Source organism: Alternaria hordeiaustralica (assembly GCF_023758085.1).
Source record: "Alternaria hordeiaustralica strain BMP 2776 chromosome Unknown scaffold_1, whole genome shotgun sequence".
Lineage (NCBI taxonomy): Eukaryota > Fungi > Ascomycota > Dothideomycetes > Pleosporales > Pleosporaceae > Alternaria > Alternaria hordeiaustralica.
The window spans coordinates 1,539,194-1,557,597 of record NW_026056773.1 but is presented as its reverse complement, the minus strand read 5'-3'; the positions used below and the strand labels follow the sequence as shown (position 1 = coordinate 1,557,597).

At 54.1% G+C, this 18,404-nt stretch overlaps 8 protein-coding genes across 8 annotated transcripts; 5 read left to right on the top strand and 3 right to left on the bottom strand.

Moving 5' to 3' along the window:
- Window positions 1-96: 96 nt before the first annotated feature.
- Window positions 97-966, top strand: J4E84_000472 (uncharacterized protein; the record flags this gene model as incomplete). Its single annotated transcript, XM_049383112.1, has 4 exons — window positions 97-128; window positions 174-453; window positions 499-673; window positions 743-966. The coding sequence occupies 4 exons, from the start codon at window positions 97-99 to the stop codon at window positions 964-966; spliced, it is 711 nt and encodes a 236-aa protein (XP_049248630.1).
- A 251-nt stretch (window positions 967-1,217) lies between these two features.
- Window positions 1,218-1,737, top strand: J4E84_000471 (uncharacterized protein; the record flags this gene model as incomplete). Its single annotated transcript, XM_049383111.1, has 3 exons — window positions 1,218-1,257; window positions 1,316-1,398; window positions 1,453-1,737. 3 exons carry the CDS (start codon window positions 1,218-1,220, stop codon window positions 1,735-1,737), a joined length of 408 nt encoding a protein of 135 aa, XP_049248629.1.
- Window positions 1,738-1,835: 98 nt separating this feature from the next.
- On the bottom strand, window positions 1,836-2,784 carry J4E84_000470 (uncharacterized protein; the record flags this gene model as incomplete). The annotated part of the gene is made up of 2 exons (XM_049383110.1): window positions 1,836-2,406; window positions 2,462-2,784. The coding sequence occupies 2 exons, from the start codon at window positions 2,782-2,784 to the stop codon at window positions 1,836-1,838; spliced, it is 894 nt and encodes a 297-aa protein (XP_049248628.1).
- A 2,237-nt stretch (window positions 2,785-5,021) lies between these two features.
- On the top strand, window positions 5,022-7,531 carry J4E84_000469 (uncharacterized protein; the record flags this gene model as incomplete). The annotated part of the gene is made up of 2 exons (XM_049383109.1): window positions 5,022-5,193; window positions 5,247-7,531. The coding sequence occupies 2 exons, from the start codon at window positions 5,022-5,024 to the stop codon at window positions 7,529-7,531; spliced, it is 2,457 nt and encodes an 818-aa protein (XP_049248627.1).
- Window positions 7,532-9,742: 2,211 nt separating this feature from the next.
- On the top strand, window positions 9,743-11,081 carry J4E84_000468 (uncharacterized protein; the record flags this gene model as incomplete). The annotated part of the gene is made up of 2 exons (XM_049383108.1): window positions 9,743-10,360; window positions 10,416-11,081. The coding sequence occupies 2 exons, from the start codon at window positions 9,743-9,745 to the stop codon at window positions 11,079-11,081; spliced, it is 1,284 nt and encodes a 427-aa protein (XP_049248626.1).
- A 363-nt stretch (window positions 11,082-11,444) lies between these two features.
- Window positions 11,445-13,919, bottom strand: J4E84_000467 (uncharacterized protein; the record flags this gene model as incomplete). The annotated part of the gene is made up of 4 exons (XM_049383107.1): window positions 11,445-13,565; window positions 13,612-13,686; window positions 13,740-13,771; window positions 13,820-13,919. 4 exons carry the CDS (start codon window positions 13,917-13,919, stop codon window positions 11,445-11,447), a joined length of 2,328 nt encoding a protein of 775 aa, XP_049248625.1.
- Window positions 13,920-14,778: 859 nt separating this feature from the next.
- J4E84_000466 (uncharacterized protein) lies at window positions 14,779-16,255 on the bottom strand (the record flags this gene model as incomplete). The annotated part of the gene is made up of 3 exons (XM_049383106.1): window positions 14,779-15,527; window positions 15,581-15,975; window positions 16,023-16,255. 3 exons carry the CDS (start codon window positions 16,253-16,255, stop codon window positions 14,779-14,781), a joined length of 1,377 nt encoding a protein of 458 aa, XP_049248624.1.
- A 431-nt stretch (window positions 16,256-16,686) lies between these two features.
- J4E84_000465 (uncharacterized protein) lies at window positions 16,687-18,343 on the top strand (the record flags this gene model as incomplete). The annotated part of the gene is made up of 3 exons (XM_049383105.1): window positions 16,687-17,241; window positions 17,334-18,183; window positions 18,234-18,343. 3 exons carry the CDS (start codon window positions 16,687-16,689, stop codon window positions 18,341-18,343), a joined length of 1,515 nt encoding a protein of 504 aa, XP_049248623.1.
- Window positions 18,344-18,404: the final 61 nt, after the last annotated feature.

The following is an 18,404-nucleotide window of genomic DNA, read 5'->3' as shown; positions in this document are numbered from 1 at the left end:
GCCGAGGCACATTGTTATCGATAGTGGGATACGACGCAACCAAACTATCACTTTTCAGGTACACTGTGCGGCAACCTGCCTTGGGCCAAACTCAACATGGCGCCAATCGAAGACGACGATGAGATGCCGTAGGTCTTACTAGCTGATCGCAGCCCAGATGCTAACAGATGAAGACAGCTCTCCGGCGATGCTCTTGCCGCGCTGAAAGAATTTTATGGCGAGCGGGATGCACGACAAAAGCAGTTTGAAGAACTAAAAGGCCAAGCCGAGGATGACTTCGAAGGGAAGTTGTCCATGGACGCCTTCACGGAAGACTGGAATGCAAGTCAATTTTGGTATAGCGACGAGACCGCTATGGTGCTTGCGCGACAGCTTCTGGATGGTGCGACAGATGAGACAAGGATAGCAGTCGTGTCTGCGCCGAGTGCTTTCATCCAGTTGAAAAATCTACTGGTAAGTGATCTGGAAGCGCAAGAGGAGAAAAGCTGACTTCGTTAGAACTCGGGTGAAGTCAAGTGCCGGCCGCAGATCAAATTGCTGGAGTTTGACGAGCGCTTTGCCGTCTTCAAAGAGTTCGTGCGCTACGACTTCGAGAAGGCGATCCAACTACCAGCTGAGATGAAGGCCTCATTCGATGTCATCATTTGCGACCCGCCATTTCTAAGTCAAGATTGTCAAACTAAAGGTACTTTCATGATATGTCTCCAACAACCGTAGGTTCGATGTCGCTAACACAACATAGCTGCTTTGACCGTGCGATGGCTAGCGAAGTCATGGACGCAAGATTCACTGCGTCTCATTGTCTGCACTGGCGAGCGTATGGAAAGCCTGGTTACAGACAAATTATACGGGAAAGTAGGAACCAAGACGACTGATTACGAGATCAAGCACGCCAAAGGACTGAGCAACGAGTTTAGATGCTATGCGAACTTTGAGTGCCCATCGTGGAAGTGGGCAAAGTCATGACCCGCGAGAACATAGGGTAGCTATACTTGAGAGGATGAATGCTTCTACAACCAGTGCAGTAGTGTTCATGAGCATACGATCGTGATTGGAATATACATGTGAAGCACGGCGGAACCGTCCCGCTAAACAGCTACCCCACATGTCCCTCGGTCAACCCCACTTCGCTCTCAAAGCATAAGCTCGCTGCGTCATCTTCATTCACCAACCAGACCCGTACCAACCAACCAACTATCCATTCTACGAGTACCACAATGTCCTCCGCTGCATGCATCTTCTGCAAGATCATCAAGGGTAACAACCTCTTAGCTTGGCTATTCTCTCAATCGACAATGGCTCACAGAAGGACCAGGCGAGATCCCTTCGATGAAGATCTTCGAGAGCGAGAAGACACTTGCTTTCCTTGACATCGGTCCTTTGAGCAAAGGCCACTCTGTATGCTTTCTAGTCCCTCCAGTATCAACCAGCCAAAACTAACGTGCCGCCTAGCTGATCATCCCCAAACACCACGGCGCAAAGCTCCACGACATTCCCGACGACCAGCTCGCCGAAGTCCTCTCCGTCACGAAGCGAATTGCTATCGCGCAGAACATCCAAGACTACAACATCCTACAGAACAATGGAAGGATTGCCCACCAGGTCGTGGATCACGTACACTTCCACCTAATCCCAAAGCCGAACCAACAGGAGGGTCTCGGGATTGAGTGGCCAACTAAGGAAGCGGACAAGAGCGAATTGAGCAAGCTGCTGGAGGAGATCAAGAGCAAGATGTGAAGCAGCGTGTATCGCACTCGTACAGGGCATCAATGAAGCATGTTGACTCAGGCCAGAGGCGCATATCTCAGCACTTGACCAGCGCCACTAACATTCGATTATTCTCCCTTGAACACGGGTTTCCTCTTCTCCTTGAACGCGACAAGCGCCTCATCCCTATCCTTTGTCCTGACCACAAGCTCATATGCAGCATTCTCAGCCTTCTCGCCCAACGCGCATCCTTCAACCGCTTGAAGCGCGGCCTTGATCGCTATCGGTCCACCTTCACATATCTCCCTTGCTAGTCTAATCGCTTCGTTCAAGACCTTCTTCCGCGCAGCCCCTTCTTGTTGTACATCCTCTGCCGTGATTTCTACTAACCGGTCGCACAGCCCCAGGAAGTAGGCTTCTGGCGCTCCAACACGGCGGCCTGTCAAGATCATGTCTCGTGCGCGCGAGAGGCCGATCAAAGCGGGCAGACGATATGTTCCTCCCGCGCCAGGAAGGATGGCAAGACGCGTCTCGGGGAGGGCGACGGTAGTGGTAGAAGCGAAGACGCGCATGTGTGTGGTGAGGGCTAGCTCGAGGCCGCCGCCGAAAGCCGGTGCTGCCAAAGCAGAGATTGTGGGGATGGGTAATTGCGATATCGACGCGAATGTTCCTCGTAGTGTGGTTAAGAAGTTGGATGTGCTGCCATCCGTTAGCTGTCGCTCGTCTCATGTGACCGTTATGATACTAGACATACTCTTCCTGGGTAAACGTAGCCCTCTCCTTGAGGTCCGCGCCCGCGCAGAAACTTGTCTCTATATCGCTCGCCAATATCAACGCCCGCGTTGATCCCTGGTCCCCCTCATTGTGTAGGCTGTTCACTTGTTGCGTCAGCTCTGTGAGCAGTTGCCGTGATATCGCATTGCGTGCCGCGGGCCGGTTGAGCGAGAGTATTCGTATGCTTCCGCAGTGTGGTGCTGGGACGTTTGTGACGTTTATAGCCGGGGCTTGGGCAGTTGCATAGCCGCGAATTCCAACGGCGCGGTGTAGGACGCGGGGGTTGAGGCGGAGGAGCGGCATTTCGATCGTATCTAAGATGTTTTTGTGCGACTGCAATGGTTCTGTAGTCTTTTCGCCCAGAGGTATTCAAGTCTGGAGCTGTAGCGTCGACGTTGTGCGCGGCGTGTTTGGCGACCTCATCGCTGATAGACCGCAGTTAGCCGAGGCACCGCGACGGCACAGCTTTTGATTTGGTCAATCGTCGTTCCTGGCGCGACACCAAATATTCAACCAGAGAACACAAGTCTGCCGGCACGATGAAGACTTGGTACGCCTCTCACGCATTACTTATTGATCGTATTTGGGAGTGTTGCGGTATATTTCCGACAGTGCTTGATGTTTACACTTGTTCCTAGCTATGTTCAGGCGCATGTATTCAAGCTTTCAGTTCCGAGGACGGCTGGAGCAGTCGACGCAGACCTATACTATCCGCAAACCGACATTGAGCCTGTTAATATTCGTGAGCAGACACAAATTATCAAGAGCAATATCGCCCTCACCTTGGCTTCTAGATTAGTCGTCTCAGCCATTACACATCATCAATCGAGACGACGAGAGCAGCGACTTTCGTGTAACGAATTGAGCATAAGACAACTCTTTTCCGTTCTCTACTCCAGTCCCCATATAGCTGTTTTTGGTTCAGACACATTGAGAAGGTATTGTTCCGATCGTTGTAGTTGATCAATCTGTTTGGAAATCCAAAGTCTACCCTGTACCCAGGTGGAAGGCAAGCATGCCATCAGGGACGAAAGACATGCAGATGCAAGGCGAAGTCGAACAAACATTCGTGGAACCCAGAGTTCCCTTGTCATTCTATCGTGATGTCGCAACTACACTAGGGTCTTGTGCAAGGATAGCCATTGCTACTTTCTGCTAAGCAGGGACACTCTTGACTCAGCGCAGCTTGAAAACAGAACCTGGGTACCAGTAACTGTCAAGTACAAAGCTATCGAATGTCAAATCTCGTAAATTACCGAGAAGTCATGAGTGCAAGCCCTGACCAGTTCGTGTCACTGCTGAAGGGAAGGACATTCCCTGTATGGATGCCCGGTTATCCATCTGCGCACACTTACGAATCCAAGTCACGTTCTCATCCTGGTACTCGGAGCCCAGCTTCATACACACTCAACCAGTTCGTACTTCGTATTCTAGGCCCAGAGCCTCCCGCTGGGTCATCAACTCCTGCACCGTTACGTATGTAGTGCACCCTACATGGACACACCCGTAGACCTGGGCAATTGCAATGCAGCATCCGCACCTATGAACGGCTCTCGGCAACCGCGATGCGAGGTTTTTATCCTGTCAACAACTCGACCTGACGATCTAAGCCCGACTTGAGGCACAACTTCGGCCCAGGACGTTTGCGGGGAAGTGACTTGTGGAGCTCCGGAGCGATCGCCATGTCACGATGCTGGGGTTCCCAAGGGTGCATTCCTTCTGCTGGCTTAGCGCCTACCGAATACCTCCACTGGGTCCGACGCTTGCTCCATGCACCGAAAATTTCTGTTACCCATGAGCCTCGTGACGATGCCTACCGATGCCTCTCGGGACTTTTCGTCGGCAACACACAAAATCCAAGATCTCGCCCCGCTTTAGGATAAACAGACAAGCTTGGAGGCGTGGAGCTTAGTCGTGTACTGTCGTATTTCGCGCACTTCCCCATACGCGCGAGTCGTGATGGAAGGTGTACCGGTATTCTGCGGAGATTGTTTCGTGGAACGTTGTTCGATCAAACTGCCAGTACCAGAGCTGTGGTTCACGGCACGTGGATGTACGCAGTAGCAGCATCATCCAGGATTCGTCCCCAGGAAGCTAACCCTGCCAGTTCGACTGCAGCAGCAATGCAAGGCGACTCTCAGTCGCGAGTCATGAGCCAACCTCACGATCCCCGCAAATCATCGCGAGTCAATGTTCCCGGCTCCGACCTCTTCGTTTTCTACTCCACAACCATCTGCCGACGCGCATGCACACGTCCGACCGCCCGCTTGGCAACCGCTACGCAGCCTTGAGATGACGTCGTGCGCCTTAATACCAGGACAACACTGGTATGGTACGGAGATGTGGAGACTCCGCAACCCGCACGGGCAAACTTCGGGACATGGTGGTGGCTGCCACATCGGCTTCTAGCCTTTTGATCGGGACGAGGACTGCCACCGGGCGGACGAGCATGCGCCGAGAGAAGAGCAGTATATAAGTACTGCTGTGCACAAAGATGATGGTCATCCAGGCACTCGATTCACCTTCGACAATCCAGAATCATGGCACCTTCCCTTGTCTCGGCCGTACTTTCGGGCTCTGTCCTCCTGGCAGCAGTCAATGCTCAGAACTTCGAAGGCGGTGGCCGCGATGAAGATGCGTTTGAGTACGTACAGCCGCTCAACACCACCATCTTGACCGAGTATGGCTCCTCACCAGCTGTCTACCCGTCGCGTAAGTTATCCTACATCACCAACCTCGCTCGTGACCAATCTAATGCTCTGCAGCAAACATCACCGGCGCTGGTGGCTGGGAGATGGGTCTTGAGAAGGCGAAAGCTTTCGTAGCCCAGCTCACACTTGAGGAGAAGGCTGACATGGTCACTGGTCAAGCCGGACCTTGCGTTGGCAACATTGTTGCTATCCCTCGTCTTGGCTTCCCCGGTCTGTGTCTTCAGGATGGTCCTCTTGGAATTCGTGTTGCAGACTACGCCAGCGTCTTCTCCGCTGGTGTCTCTGCCGGAGCGACATGGGACAAGGACATCATGTACGAGCGTGGTCATGCCATGGGCGCAGAGTTCAAGGCCAAGGGCTCTCAGGTCTTCTTGGGTCCCGTCGCTGGTCCTCTCGGACGTTCCGCCTATGCAGGCCGTAACTGGGAGGGATTCTCCTCTGACCCTTACCTCAGTGGTGTGGCAATGGAGAAGACCATCAACGGTATCCAGGATGCCGGTGTGCAAGCCTGCGCAAAGCACTGGATTGGCAATGAGCAAGAGATCATGCGAAACCCGCTTTACGAAGACGAGAACGACAACACCGAGCAGACGACGGCGGCTCTCTCTTCCAACATCGACGACCGCACCATGCACGAGCTTTACATGTGGCCCTTTGCCAATGCTGCCAAGGCCCGCGCTGCCAGCTTCATGTGCTCTTACCAGCGCATCAACGGCTCTTACGGATGCCAGAACTCCGCCTCGCAGAACGGTCTGCTTAAGACTGAGCTTGGCTTCCAGGGCTACATCATGTCTGACTGGGGTGCCACTCACTCTGGTGTTGCCTCCATCGAGGCCGGTCTGGACATGAACATGCCCGGTGGACTTGGTGCCTACGGTCTGAACTTTGGCCTCCCTTCATACTTTGGCGGCAACGTCACTGCTGCTGTCAACAACGGCACCGTTGATGTTTCCCGCATCGACGACATGGTCATGCGCATCATGACTCCTTACTTCCAACTCGGCCAAGACCAAGACTTCCCCTCGGCTGACCCCTCAGGCGCTGATCTGAACACCTTCTCGCCCCGTAGCACATGGACCCGCGAGTACAATCTCACCGGCGAAGTCAGCCGTGATGTCCGTGGCAACCACGGCGAGCTTATCCGCCGCCATGGTGCCGCTGGCAGCGTCCTCCTCAAGAACGTCGACCGCACTCTGCCTCTCAAGGCTCCCCAGAACGTCGCTATCTTCGGTAACGACGCAGGCGACCCAGCACGCAGCTCTGTCATCAACCAGCAGAACTACGAATACGGTAGCATTCTCGCTGGCGGTGGCTCAGGTACCGGCCAGTTCACCTACATGGTCACCCCTCTCCGTGCCATTCAGAACCGTGTCGCCGCGGATGGCGGTATCACCCAGTTCTTCCTCAACAACACTCACATCATCGCCAACAATGTCAGCACCCTTGTCATTCCCCGCGCTGTCCCCGAAGTTTGCATTGTTATGCTCAAGACTTGGGCTGAGGAAGGCGATGACCGTGCCCACCTGGGATCTGACTGGGAGGGTGACGATGTTGTCGAGTCTGTCGCTTCTTACTGCAACAACACTGTCGTTGTTACCCACTCTGCCGGTGTCAACACTTTGCCATGGGCTGACCACCCCAACGTTACCGCTATCCTGGCTGCCCATTTCCCCGGCCAAGAGTCTGGAAACTCGCTCGTTGACATCCTGTACGGACACGTAAACCCCTCTGGTCACCTTCCTTACACCATTGCCGAGAACGGTGATGACTGGAATGCGCCTCCCACCACCGCCATCAACACCACCGGATTTGCCGACTGGCAGAGCTGGTTCGACGAGAAGCTCGAGATTGACTACCGCCACTTCGATCTCCAGAACATGTCTGTCCGTTACGAGTTCGGTTTCGGTCTCTCATACACCACATTTGAGATCTCCGACATCGAGTCTTCCCCTCTGGAGCACAACATCACATCCATGCCCGAGCAGCTGCCCATCCAGCCCGGTGGCAACCCCGCTCTGTGGGAGTCTCTCTACAACGTCACTGTATCTGTCGCCAACACCGGTGACTGTGCCGGTGCCACCGTTCCCCAGCTCTACGTCGGCCTTCCCTCTTCCGCCCCAGCCGGTACGCCTATCCGCCAGCTCCGCGGCTTCGAGAAGGTATACCTTGAGAAGGGCGACAAGGAGACCGTGAGCTTTGAGCTTCAGCGCAGGGATCTGAGCTACTGGGATATTGTCAGCCAGCAGTGGGTCATTCCCGAGGGCGAGTTCACCATCTGGGTCGGACTGAGCAGCCGAGACCTGAAGGTCCAGGACAGCTTTACTGTTGTTGGACAGTAGATAGCTACATCCAAAGAAGAGATTAGCATCTACTTTTAGTTTAATGATATAGTTATGATAATGTATAACTTTCACATCTGACATTTGCCTTTGAACACACGATATATTCTCATACTGATCTCATTAATTCGTACCCCAAAATTGACCCAGCAACCTTTTGCTCGATGAGTGTGGTGCACTCTGGTGTAAACGTGGACTTTAGTCTTTCACGACACATCCGTCATGCAAAGTTTAGTAGATTGTCGCGGTTCTCTACAGCTATAAGAGTAAAATTCTTGTTACAGTGTATACAGCCAACACATGTATGGATAGGTAGTCGCACACTAGTACGTGAGAACAAGTTGCCTCATCGACCCTCACCTTCACCTTCACCTCCCCCATGCCAGGAAGACGAAGCCATGACGCAATGTAATTTGAGCTCGAACGCTAGTGTTAGGCAACCCTTTTTACGAGGTCCCAGCGGCTGTCGTCGGCAGGCCAGACGAAGACCCGAACTCACCTATTTACTATGAGAACCTGTCTGGGAATTGCGAGCACTAACGTAAGCCCCACTTTTCGCGTGCGCGGTTTACGACGCCTGGGCAATCAGGGTCTATTTTGGGTGACATGTGACAGCAAGGCGAGCGCTGCTGAGTTGGCTATATAAACAACGCTGCCCGCCCAATCCCCATCACTTCTATCACACACTGTCCTCAATTCCTCGAGTTCAGAAACACTTTTGTTTTGTCATGATCCCTCAAACACCATGACCGCAATCAATTCTCACTTCGCTACTACTGCGCAAGCTTCAGCGGTACTCCCCTTGCTCACCCCGGGATGAGATTCCAATCGCCCCGTCAGCAGCTACAAGTATATCAGCTTCTCCCCCGGTTTTGTGTTGCTAACGTTCGGAAGTGAGTTCAGCTTTTACCAACAGCAAGCGAGTACTGCGACAACTTCCAAACCAGCGAGCAACAGACCGTTACATTCACCATCGTCGTCTTTCGCTGAAGTCGCCACTCGATCAACAAGATCTCAATAACAGCAGCTTCCTACTTGCACATATCGGCCGCGGATATCCACCTCATTTTGGTCGGCATCACTTCCTTATCTCCGTCGACATCACTTTCGACACTCACGGTCGTCACCTGCACTCACTCGAACCTACAAGAATATGGCCTTCGCCGGTAGCTAGTAGCAAAACGTAAGTCAGCTTCCCTTTGCTCCAATATACCTCACTGACAACATGCAGATCAAGTTCTCATCTTCTTCATGTGCTCACCGAGTTCCATCAGCCCTAGCTGCAGTCGCCCGTCCGACCAACGGCCCCTCAGACGCGAGCAGCATGGCCTTGTGCCTTAATGGAAGGTCACCCGAACATGTGTCGGTACGATGTCACTCCAGCGACTTCGGGTTCTGAGATGGCTGGCGGTCACCGTCACGGCGCACCTTACTGCAGTGGGGGCTCGGGAACGGCGATGAGTTTCTGGGAATCCGGCTCGCGCTGCCTTGTGCATTAACGAAAGGTTGCCCGATTATGTGTCGGTGTCAATGTCACTTCGGCGTGTTGGTGCAGTAGAAACTCGGGAATCTTCGGTGGAGGGGTTTGGGAAGTGGTGAATTGATGGGCGGCGGATGATAGATGACGGCGATAGCGGGTTCTATTGCATACACGTGAATATCCTGTAATGATGAGAACAAATTACTTTCATCTTTCCTTCCTAATGCAGTGTTGCTTCTCAAGCATGCCCTCAAGGTTGCGTAATGGAGACGTTCAGTTCGTATTGATTGTAACGCAGAACATGCCTTACCCTGGAGGTAAAAGCAGTTCTCATCACTTACAGAGGGTCTGAGCCAACATCAACGTCGTCTGTAGAGTGGGCTTTAGTTGGGCGTGCAAGTCATTAACCGCATGCGTCTGCTCCAACTCACAATTGAGCAAAGGCTTCGTCTTGACGAGTTTCGCTATCGACCCCCTTCTAATCGGTAAGCAGTAGTATTAGAGGGAATGATGGGATAATGTGGCCCGAGTGTGAGAGATGTTGTTGGCGAGGGTGAAGCAGGCGTTGGAAGCCCGAGGCACGTTCCAATCGGAGAAACCCCGGCATCCTTCCCCAAAAGTACATGCGCATAGTCGCGACCTGCATCAAGCTTCACCTCCAACGCCAGAGAACCGCAACCCCCCAGTCCTCAACCTCTCCCACACGCGCACGACGCGCCAATCACCCCAGAATGGCCGCAGCAGAAGCCGAAGTCGCAGATGCGCTCTACAACCTCCGCCTGAGCATCAAGGCCAGCGCAACACCCATCCTGACCACGAGCGCCGAACCCACACCTGCCGATACTGTCGCAGATCTCGCCGTCGCGACACATGTCTCCTTCAATACCGATTCGGGCGACCACCGGGTGTTTGCGCTGAGCACTCCGACGCGGTTTGCGCCAGACGGCAAGGCGGTTGACTTGCGCAGCTGCTACTTCGCGTGGCTGAACAAGGACGCCTCCGTCACCGACTACTTCGCCGCTGTCCAGACGCTCAACGAGGAGCTGCCGAGCGGCGCGGGAGGCAGCGTGCAGAATCTCACCTTTGCGCAGAAGATTGAGCTCATCGCTTGGTTGAGTGGAGAGACGGAGAGCAGTGATAGCATCGCTGCTATAGATGGGGGCGCGCTCAGTGCTGCCGCCGGCGATGCGGCGGCTATTGCAGGCGGCAAGGGCGTCCCCGTCGATGGAGGAAGGGGTGCCAAAGTAGGATCCGCAGGCAAGATGGTGGATGCGCGGTTACTGCAGATCTACGACGGAGAGAGGAAGATGGGGGACCACAACAGCGTCTTGAGGGGATCCAAGAACGTAGTACGTGTCCACCGGCTCCCTGATCTCAATGCTACAGCAGACTGACACTTTGCAGGACTTCTCGCCTTACCGCAAGATCGCCAGCACATTCCTCCGCTCACGCCCCGATGCCAACAAGCTACCCGCGCCCCAGCCCGCCCTTGTTGCCAATCTCCAGAAACGCCCTCAACGCCGTCTACAACCCATCATCCTCCTCTCCCCATCCGCCTCATCCCTCCTGCGCACCTCGAACGCAAAGACATTCCTCAGCGACGGCGTCTTCGTCCCACCAAACACCACAGACTCGTCCAGCACATCCGCGTCTGCGAACATGATACAAATTCAGCGTCTCCTCCCGTCCATCTCCTCACAACCCCTGACTTTCATCTGCGTCGATTCCACCGCCAGTTTCAAGCCCACATACTGGGGCCGTGTGGTTGCCATTTTCACTACGGGCCAGCTCTGGCAGTTCAAGAGCTACAAATACACACAGCCCGCAGAGTTGTTTGCGAACTACCCTGGTATATTCGTCGGCTGGAGTTCGGAAGAGCCGCCAGAGACGGTGAAGCAATTGGGTAGGGGTGTGCTACCTGTGGGTGTGGACAAGTGGACAGGCAGCGAAAAGGGCAGATGGAGGGACAGAGAGGTTGTGGAGAGGATCTGGGGCAGGATTGAAGAGGGCATGCGAAAGAGTGGCTGGACGAGAGACGGACCGGGACTGGCTGGGCAGCAGGGGCGGTAGGACATGATGCCTCATGCGACTTGTATCGATATGTGACGGAACTCTATCTTGGGATCTTGGGTGTTCTGGCGTTGATGCGTTATGCATGGTTTGCAAAGTGCGATATACCTCAAAAGCTGGTTTCGCGCAATACTTGGGCAAAAGAACATATCAAAGCATACTACCGAAACCAAAGCATTGCTCGGGCGCAGTGCAGTCAGGTGCGAAAACTAGATCATTCATATATAGCATTTCATTTCATATGATATCTTAGTCCCAACATAAACACCCTAACCCAAAGTTCGCAGAGCAGCCGCTCGCCAGATTATACAAAACTCCAAAGAGATTGACTAAAGTACGACTTTTACCCTCGTAATATACCTTCTACCACTCCAGTGGTTCGGTGATCTCCTCTCCCCGATTGGTCTTTGGCACAGGTTGAGCCTGTACCTTGACTGGTCCGCGTCCATGTCTCTTCAGGAAGCCACTTCCATCCAGCCAAGGCCAGACAGCTGTGCGCTTCTGCTCGTGCTTCTCAATCTTGTCAACGTTGGCCATGGTCAGACCAATATCATCCAGTCCGTTGACAAGACAGTGTTTCCTGAACTCCTCGACGTCAAACTTGGCAAGTTCGGTTCCGTCGGCAGAGCGGATGACTTGGTTGGGGAGGTCGACCTCAATCTCCTTGCCAGCGTTCGCCTCGTCGGCGACGCGTTGTAGGACAGTGGTGTCGGTAATTCGGATGGGGAGCATACCGTTCTTGAACGTGTTGTTGAAGAAGATATCGCCAAAGGAGGGGGCGATGATACACTTGATGCCGAAGTCGAGGAGCGCCCAGGGTGCGTGTTCACGACTTGAGCCGCAGCCAAAGTTGGGACCAGTGCAGACTAGGATCTTTGAGTTGCGGTAAGGTTCCTTGTTCAGTACGAAAGATGGGTCCTCTTTGTTACTACCGGCCTCGAAGCGCCATGCGTGGAAGAGAGCACTACCAAGACCAGAGCGCTTGATGGTCTTGAGGAACTGCTTGGGGATGATAGCATCGGTATCAATGTTCGCTACGTCCATAGGTGCTGCGATTCCGCGGAGGGTCTCGAACTTAGGCATGCCGGCTGAGGCACCGCCTGTACTTCCAGTATTTGAGCTAGTGTGTTGAGGTCCGGAGCTAGGAAGATCCATGATCTTTTCAAGCTCTTCGTCGCTGCTAGGAGGCTCGACTTGCGCGTCCAACTCAATCTTCGGTGAGCCCTTGGCTTGTCCAGACGTTTGTGGCGCAAGTTTCCGTACATCCGCCAGGTTTCCTACAATGGCAGCGGCAGCAGCCATCGCGGGTGACATGAGATGGGTTCGGCCACCAGCACCTTGTCGGCCCTCGAAGTTTCTGTTCGAGGTCGAAGCACATCGCTCACCGGGAGAAAGAATGTCGGGGTTCATGCCCAAGCACATCGAGCATCCAGCTTCTCTCCATTCAAATCCGGCATCACTGAAGATCTTGTCAAGACCTTCTGCCTCAGCCTGCTTCTTGACCAGGCCAGAACCGGGCACAATCATGGCCCGCTTGATGTTGGAAGCCACCTTCTTGCCCTCAACGATTTGAGCAGCTGAGCGCAGGTCCTCAATGCGGGCGTTTGTGCAAGATCCGATGAAAATCTTGTCAAGTGGGATTTCCTGCATTGGGGTGCCGGCAGTCAGACCCATGTACTTCAGAGCGCGTTCGCATGCCAGCTTCTTGACCTCGTCTTGGAAGTCGTCAGGTCCAGGTACTACACCGGTAATCGGGATGACATCCTGAGGTGAAGTACCCCAGGAGACAGTCGGGGCAATGTCCTTTGCGTCGATCAGAACCTCAATGTCGTATTTGGCGCCCTCATCTGACTTGAGACCCAGCCAGTAACTGCATGCCTTCTTCCACTCCGGGCTGTCAACCTTGGGTGCTAGAGGCTTTCCCTTGAGATAGTCGATGGTAATTTGATCAGGCGCAATCATACCGGCTCTTGCGCCACCCTCGATTGACATGTTGCATATCGACATGCGCGCCTCCATGCTCAAGCCGCGGATAGCCGAGCCGCAGAATTCAATGACGGCACCTGTTCCTCCGGCCGTGCCAATCTTGCCGATGACGTGCAGGATGATGTCCTTGCTGCCAACACCAGGTCCTAGCTCGCCCTCAACCTGGACTTTCATGTTCTTGCTCCGTTGTGTGATGATGGTCTGTGTGGCCAGAACGTGTTCGACCTCGCTGGTACCGATACCAAAGGCCAGGGCACCGAAAGCGCCATGTGTGGATGTGTGGCTGTCACCGCATACGACGGTGGTACCGGGGAGCGTGAAGCCCTGTTCGGGTCCGATGATGTGCACAATACCCTGCCTCTTGTCGTCGAGGCCGAAGTAAGTGAGGTCGAAGGCCTTGACGTTCTCCTCGAGGGTCATGCATTGTAACCGCGAGTCGGTCTCTTCGATGAATTTCTCGGTCGTAGTGAGGTTTTTCCGCGACGCGGTGGGGATGTTCTGCTACCGTTAGCTGCTGCTGGATTCTGCAAGATGCAACACATACGTGGTCGACTGTCGCGAGGGTGCAGTCCGGTCTTCGCACTCGGCGACCGGCATTTCGGAGGCCTTCAAAAGCTTGCTGTAGTTGTGTGAGTCTGTGGAAAGGCAGGACGGATTTGGAGGTCTGCCTACTGGTGATGTCACTTCATGGACAAGATGCCTGTCTGTGCAGCTGTCAGTAAGAAACGATAGCTACACAGCGCATGTCATACCAATATATAGCAGAATTGTGCCATCTTCCTTCTCTTCGACGATGTGGTCCTCGAAGACCTTGTCGTACAGGGTCTGCGGCGGTTTCACAGCAGACGGCATATTGGATATGTGAGGTAGAAGTTGCACAACAAGTCCAAAATAGGTGCAGGAAAATAGAGTTGGAGATCAAGAAAGTGAGACGTGCTCGGCCAGGGCAGGTATCGGCTTAAATGAGGCGCGTGTGGAACTCAAATCCATGGAAGGCGAACGAGGCACAAAAAGATGCCGGCCGATGTTCGGAGTCGATGGTAAGAGGGGCACAGCCGCCAATCACGCCGCGAATGATGACGGTCCGCCTCGGCCTCCACCGCTGTCGGGCTGCGATACTTCACATCTGGTAGGTGCCAGGCGGTGATAGCGCTCTTGGGCGATATAACATGCAGGCAACCTTGTCGCGCATCGCCTCTGGCGCTGCGAGCGCTCCTCTAGGTACTGTTTCCGCAACCAATGACGACATTCACGTGTCGAGAGGTCGCTCCTGCCCCGCACTGCGCCTGCCCCACTGCACCGCCTCCCGGCCGCCGTCTGCAGCGTCAGCAAGTCTACCAACGTTCCGATTTGACACTGGACGAGCATGTTGCGACGACAGCTGACGAGGCCCTGGCCAGCCCACATGTTCACCCACGCTCCGTGAGGCTGGAATTGACATGACAGTAGCCCAAGTGCAGAAGCAATTTGCTGTGTTTGAAGAAGAAAACAATAGCCGTTGATAAGCAAGCGAGCTACCTCGTCCGACCGCGATCCTTCGACTGTATCGCTATTCCCACCCAGTATCGCTTCTATCAACGCGGGGTGAATACAATACGCCGAGACTCCCGGCAGGTCCCTTGTGTCAGATGCGCTCCAGCCATCCTCCCAGTAATTTACATGTTCCACGATACTATAGTACACCCACCGGTCTATATGCATACCCACACATCTACAAGTTGTCCGCTGTAAAGATAAGCAATGCCATGCGATGCCGCACAAATAGTCCTACAAGTCCAATCGCGAACTGGAACGCGAGCAAACCCATAGCTAAGCGGTCCTCCCGCATGGGACCGAACCATACTAACCACAAGTTGATTAGTGTAAAGTTGCTCGACGAGACCACCTGCCCTTTCCCATCCGTCTCAACATCGAGCATCCGAAGCCGGTGCAGCACCTTGAGGCTCTCCGCTATCGGTCGTCGTAGTGGTTTGGTGAATTCGACGCGCGAGGGCTCCAGTAAACCTGTCCGTGCGTTGAAGTGCGGAAGCCGATGTCGGGGACATGGTACGATGTGGAACAGCTGGGGTGCCGAGTAGACAAAGTTGAACGCTTGCGGTAGGAGTAGCAACATGAGCGTTTTGCTGAAGTGACCGAGGATGGCCACTACGGCGAAGACCATGCCTGCAAAGTAACAGTAAGTGTCGCCCACAAACACCTTTGCTGGATACCAGTTGTGCATCAGTAAGGCCATCGAGACACCGATAAACGGTAGTAGCAGATACAGCGAAAACAGATGCGAATCCGTCGCTGGATGTGGGTACGTCGTAAATGGTGAGAGATACAGCATATCATTGCCGACAATCAGGACTGCAATGACTATAGACTGGGCCACCTCGATGCCGTTGATGCCCGCCAAGATGTTAATGCTATTCGAGGAGAAGATGGACATCAGCGCCATGTAGACGTAGTAAAGCCAGCCTGAGCGTATGTTAATGGGCAATTCAGAAACGGCTATCGATGCAAGTACATACCCAGGTCAAAGAGCTCGCCAAGGTAAGGCCTGAGTGGTAGTGGGACGACCATCTGCGTCACACCAAAGTCGACAAAGTAGACCACGAGCATGGGAATTACTGCAAAGGCTGGGATGAGCACCTTGTGTCGCCATCTTATGTCGAACAGGTCGTCACCAATACCGAGCAGTACGATCGACTGGAGAGAAAGTATGGCCGACAGATAGGACGCAAGCTTGTTGTGAGGAAACCTGTGTAGTAGCCTCCCGGTCTCGATCAGCTCCAGTTCCTTGATCGTGTCCCGATTACCGCCGCCTGATGTTGCGACTACAATGTCTTTGTAGAACGGCCATGGTACGAAGAAGATCAAGATGAAAAGGTACACCATAGCACACACCGCGCCCATCATCTCTGGGCTATCGTCATTAGTCGATTATCATCATATGCAGTACTTGACACTCACATTTCAATCTGCTTCAGCTTACATAGATCCTTCCCTTTGAAGCCACGCTTCGCAAAGGCATCTCCAAGCCATCGTATCAAAGCATAACAGAATGCAAAGGCCAGACCACTGAGCGCTATCGACGCAACAAGCGGCTCACCGTCACCGTGAAGCGTGTTGGCCAGCACACCGACACATGCGAGCGATAGGGAGAGCAGTGAAAGTGATTCTGTTGATGATAGCGCGCTCGCCATGGTGACAGTGATAGTGTCTGATGTCGAGGTGACGGCGGATCTTGGCACGTGGACGCCTGTAGCTGTTGACTCCGCGCGGCCGTTTGCTGTCGCGACGATATCAACAACGGTTGCGCAACCTCCCCACAGCAACACCGTCACGACCTGCCGTTTTGCCGAATCGCCACCTCTTTGTCTGAACCCGGAGCGTGACTCTGCGTGAATCGTTCGAAGTGGACTTGAGACTGACAGATAAAGATTGTGAACAGATCCACGACTCCAGCAACGAAACCAACAAGCTCGCCGAGTGAGCGAGAGACGAACAGAGCAGCACAATCTGCACGAGGTCGTGGTTGCGGTGTTTGGTGAGTAGAGATTCTGGCAAGGTGTTGTTTCGGCTTCTTCCTGCTCTGCTAACCCGAAACGATAGACCCACGAACATTGGCATCAACATGGCGGACCACAACCAAGCCAGCCGCTCGGCCAAGGCTGATGAGCTCCTGGACGGTCTGAATGCGGTGAGCAGTCATCTCGCGTCGCGAAGTTTCCTCCAGCACTTGACAGCGTCGCGTCTGCCCTCTGCTGCAGTCAGCGATTCGTCCTCGCTGGGCCCCACCAAGGAGGAAGCACGGTCGCCTGCACGGAGACCGCATCTCAATATCGCCGCCGCTTTCGAAGACGAGATCGAGCACGTGGATCTAATCGCTCCCCTGATTCAGGAGCCTTGCGCCGACGGCAGCACCGGCAGCGTCGAGCAGCGCGTCATCGACCAACTAGAGGTGGCCTTTGTGTGTGCGCATCGCGCCTACGCTGAGATGGCTGCAGAGCGAAGCTTCCAGACCTTCTCGCATGGCCACCAGGACCTCGTACTCGCTGTCGACTTCAACTACTTCGGCACGCGCATGGTCACGGCAAGCTCAGATCACCGCGTCAAGGTCTGGGACAAGAAGGACGATTCGTGGACCTTGGTCGAGAGCTGGAAAGCTCACGATGCCGAGATTGTCGATGTAAGTTATCTAATCTTCAGCCGCAAATCTTCTTTCGGTCACCTGCATGCCTTTTTGCCACCTTTGTGACCCGTCGCTAACTTCATGTACAGGTCAAGTGGAACGGCCCCTTCATGGGCGAGGTTGTCGGTAGTATTGGTGAAGATGGTCGCTGCAAGATCTGGCAAGAGGACGTCACCGAGGTGGCCATGTCTGGCAACCGCTTCAAGCTGGTCTACGTACTCCCTTCATTGACCAACGCGCCGTTCATGTCTTTGGACTTCAAGAACATCATGCAGGAGACCTGGCTCGCGCTCATCACCCGCGACGGCTATCTCACTGTGTACGAGCCCCAGGATCAGAACAATCTCCACGAATGGACTATCCTGGCAGAGCGCTGGGTCTCCGAGAACAACCCTCCCGAGCGCCAAGAGGAGGTAGGCTTCAAGGTCGTCTTTCACAAGGAGAAGCTACCCTGTTGGACCGCCATCACCGCTGGCCTTGACCGCAAGTCGCTATCCCTCGCTGTTGCTGCTATGAAAGATGTCCTTGTCTTCCGCACCGACAAGGCCAAGCGCTTCTTCCAAGTTGCGAAGCTAGAGGGTGCTCGTCAGATCATTCGAGACCTAGCCTGGGCGAATGGTTCTATGCGAGGTTACGACATCTTGGCCACAGCTAGCAAAGACGGCGCTATTCGCATCTATGAGCTTCGTACGCAGACCGAGGATAGGAACACTGCATCTGGAGAAGCATCGTCTTCCGCTCCGCTTTCAGTCTCTCCTCGAGGCCATCGACAGAACGCCCCATCTGGTATCGGAGCTGGACTGGCAGGAGCTTCCAAGGCCCCCGACACTTCCATTGAGAACGAGCAGTATCCTGGTCGCATCAAGCAGAAGGTAGAGATGACCGATGAGCTTACCAATCATCACGGAGCGGTTTGGCGTGTCGCGTTCTCGCAGATGGGTAAGTCACACCGGAAGAACATGCACAGTCACAACTAACAATTATTACAGGTGATCTTCTAGTCACTACTGGAGATGACGCTAGCATTCGTACCTGGAAGAGGGCTGCTGATGGCCACTGGCAGGAATATGCCCAGATTGAGACCGCTCAAGATAACTAACGAGTCAAACGTTTCCTGCATTGTCAGACTCGACATGTTAGGGCTCGACATGGTCTTCTGG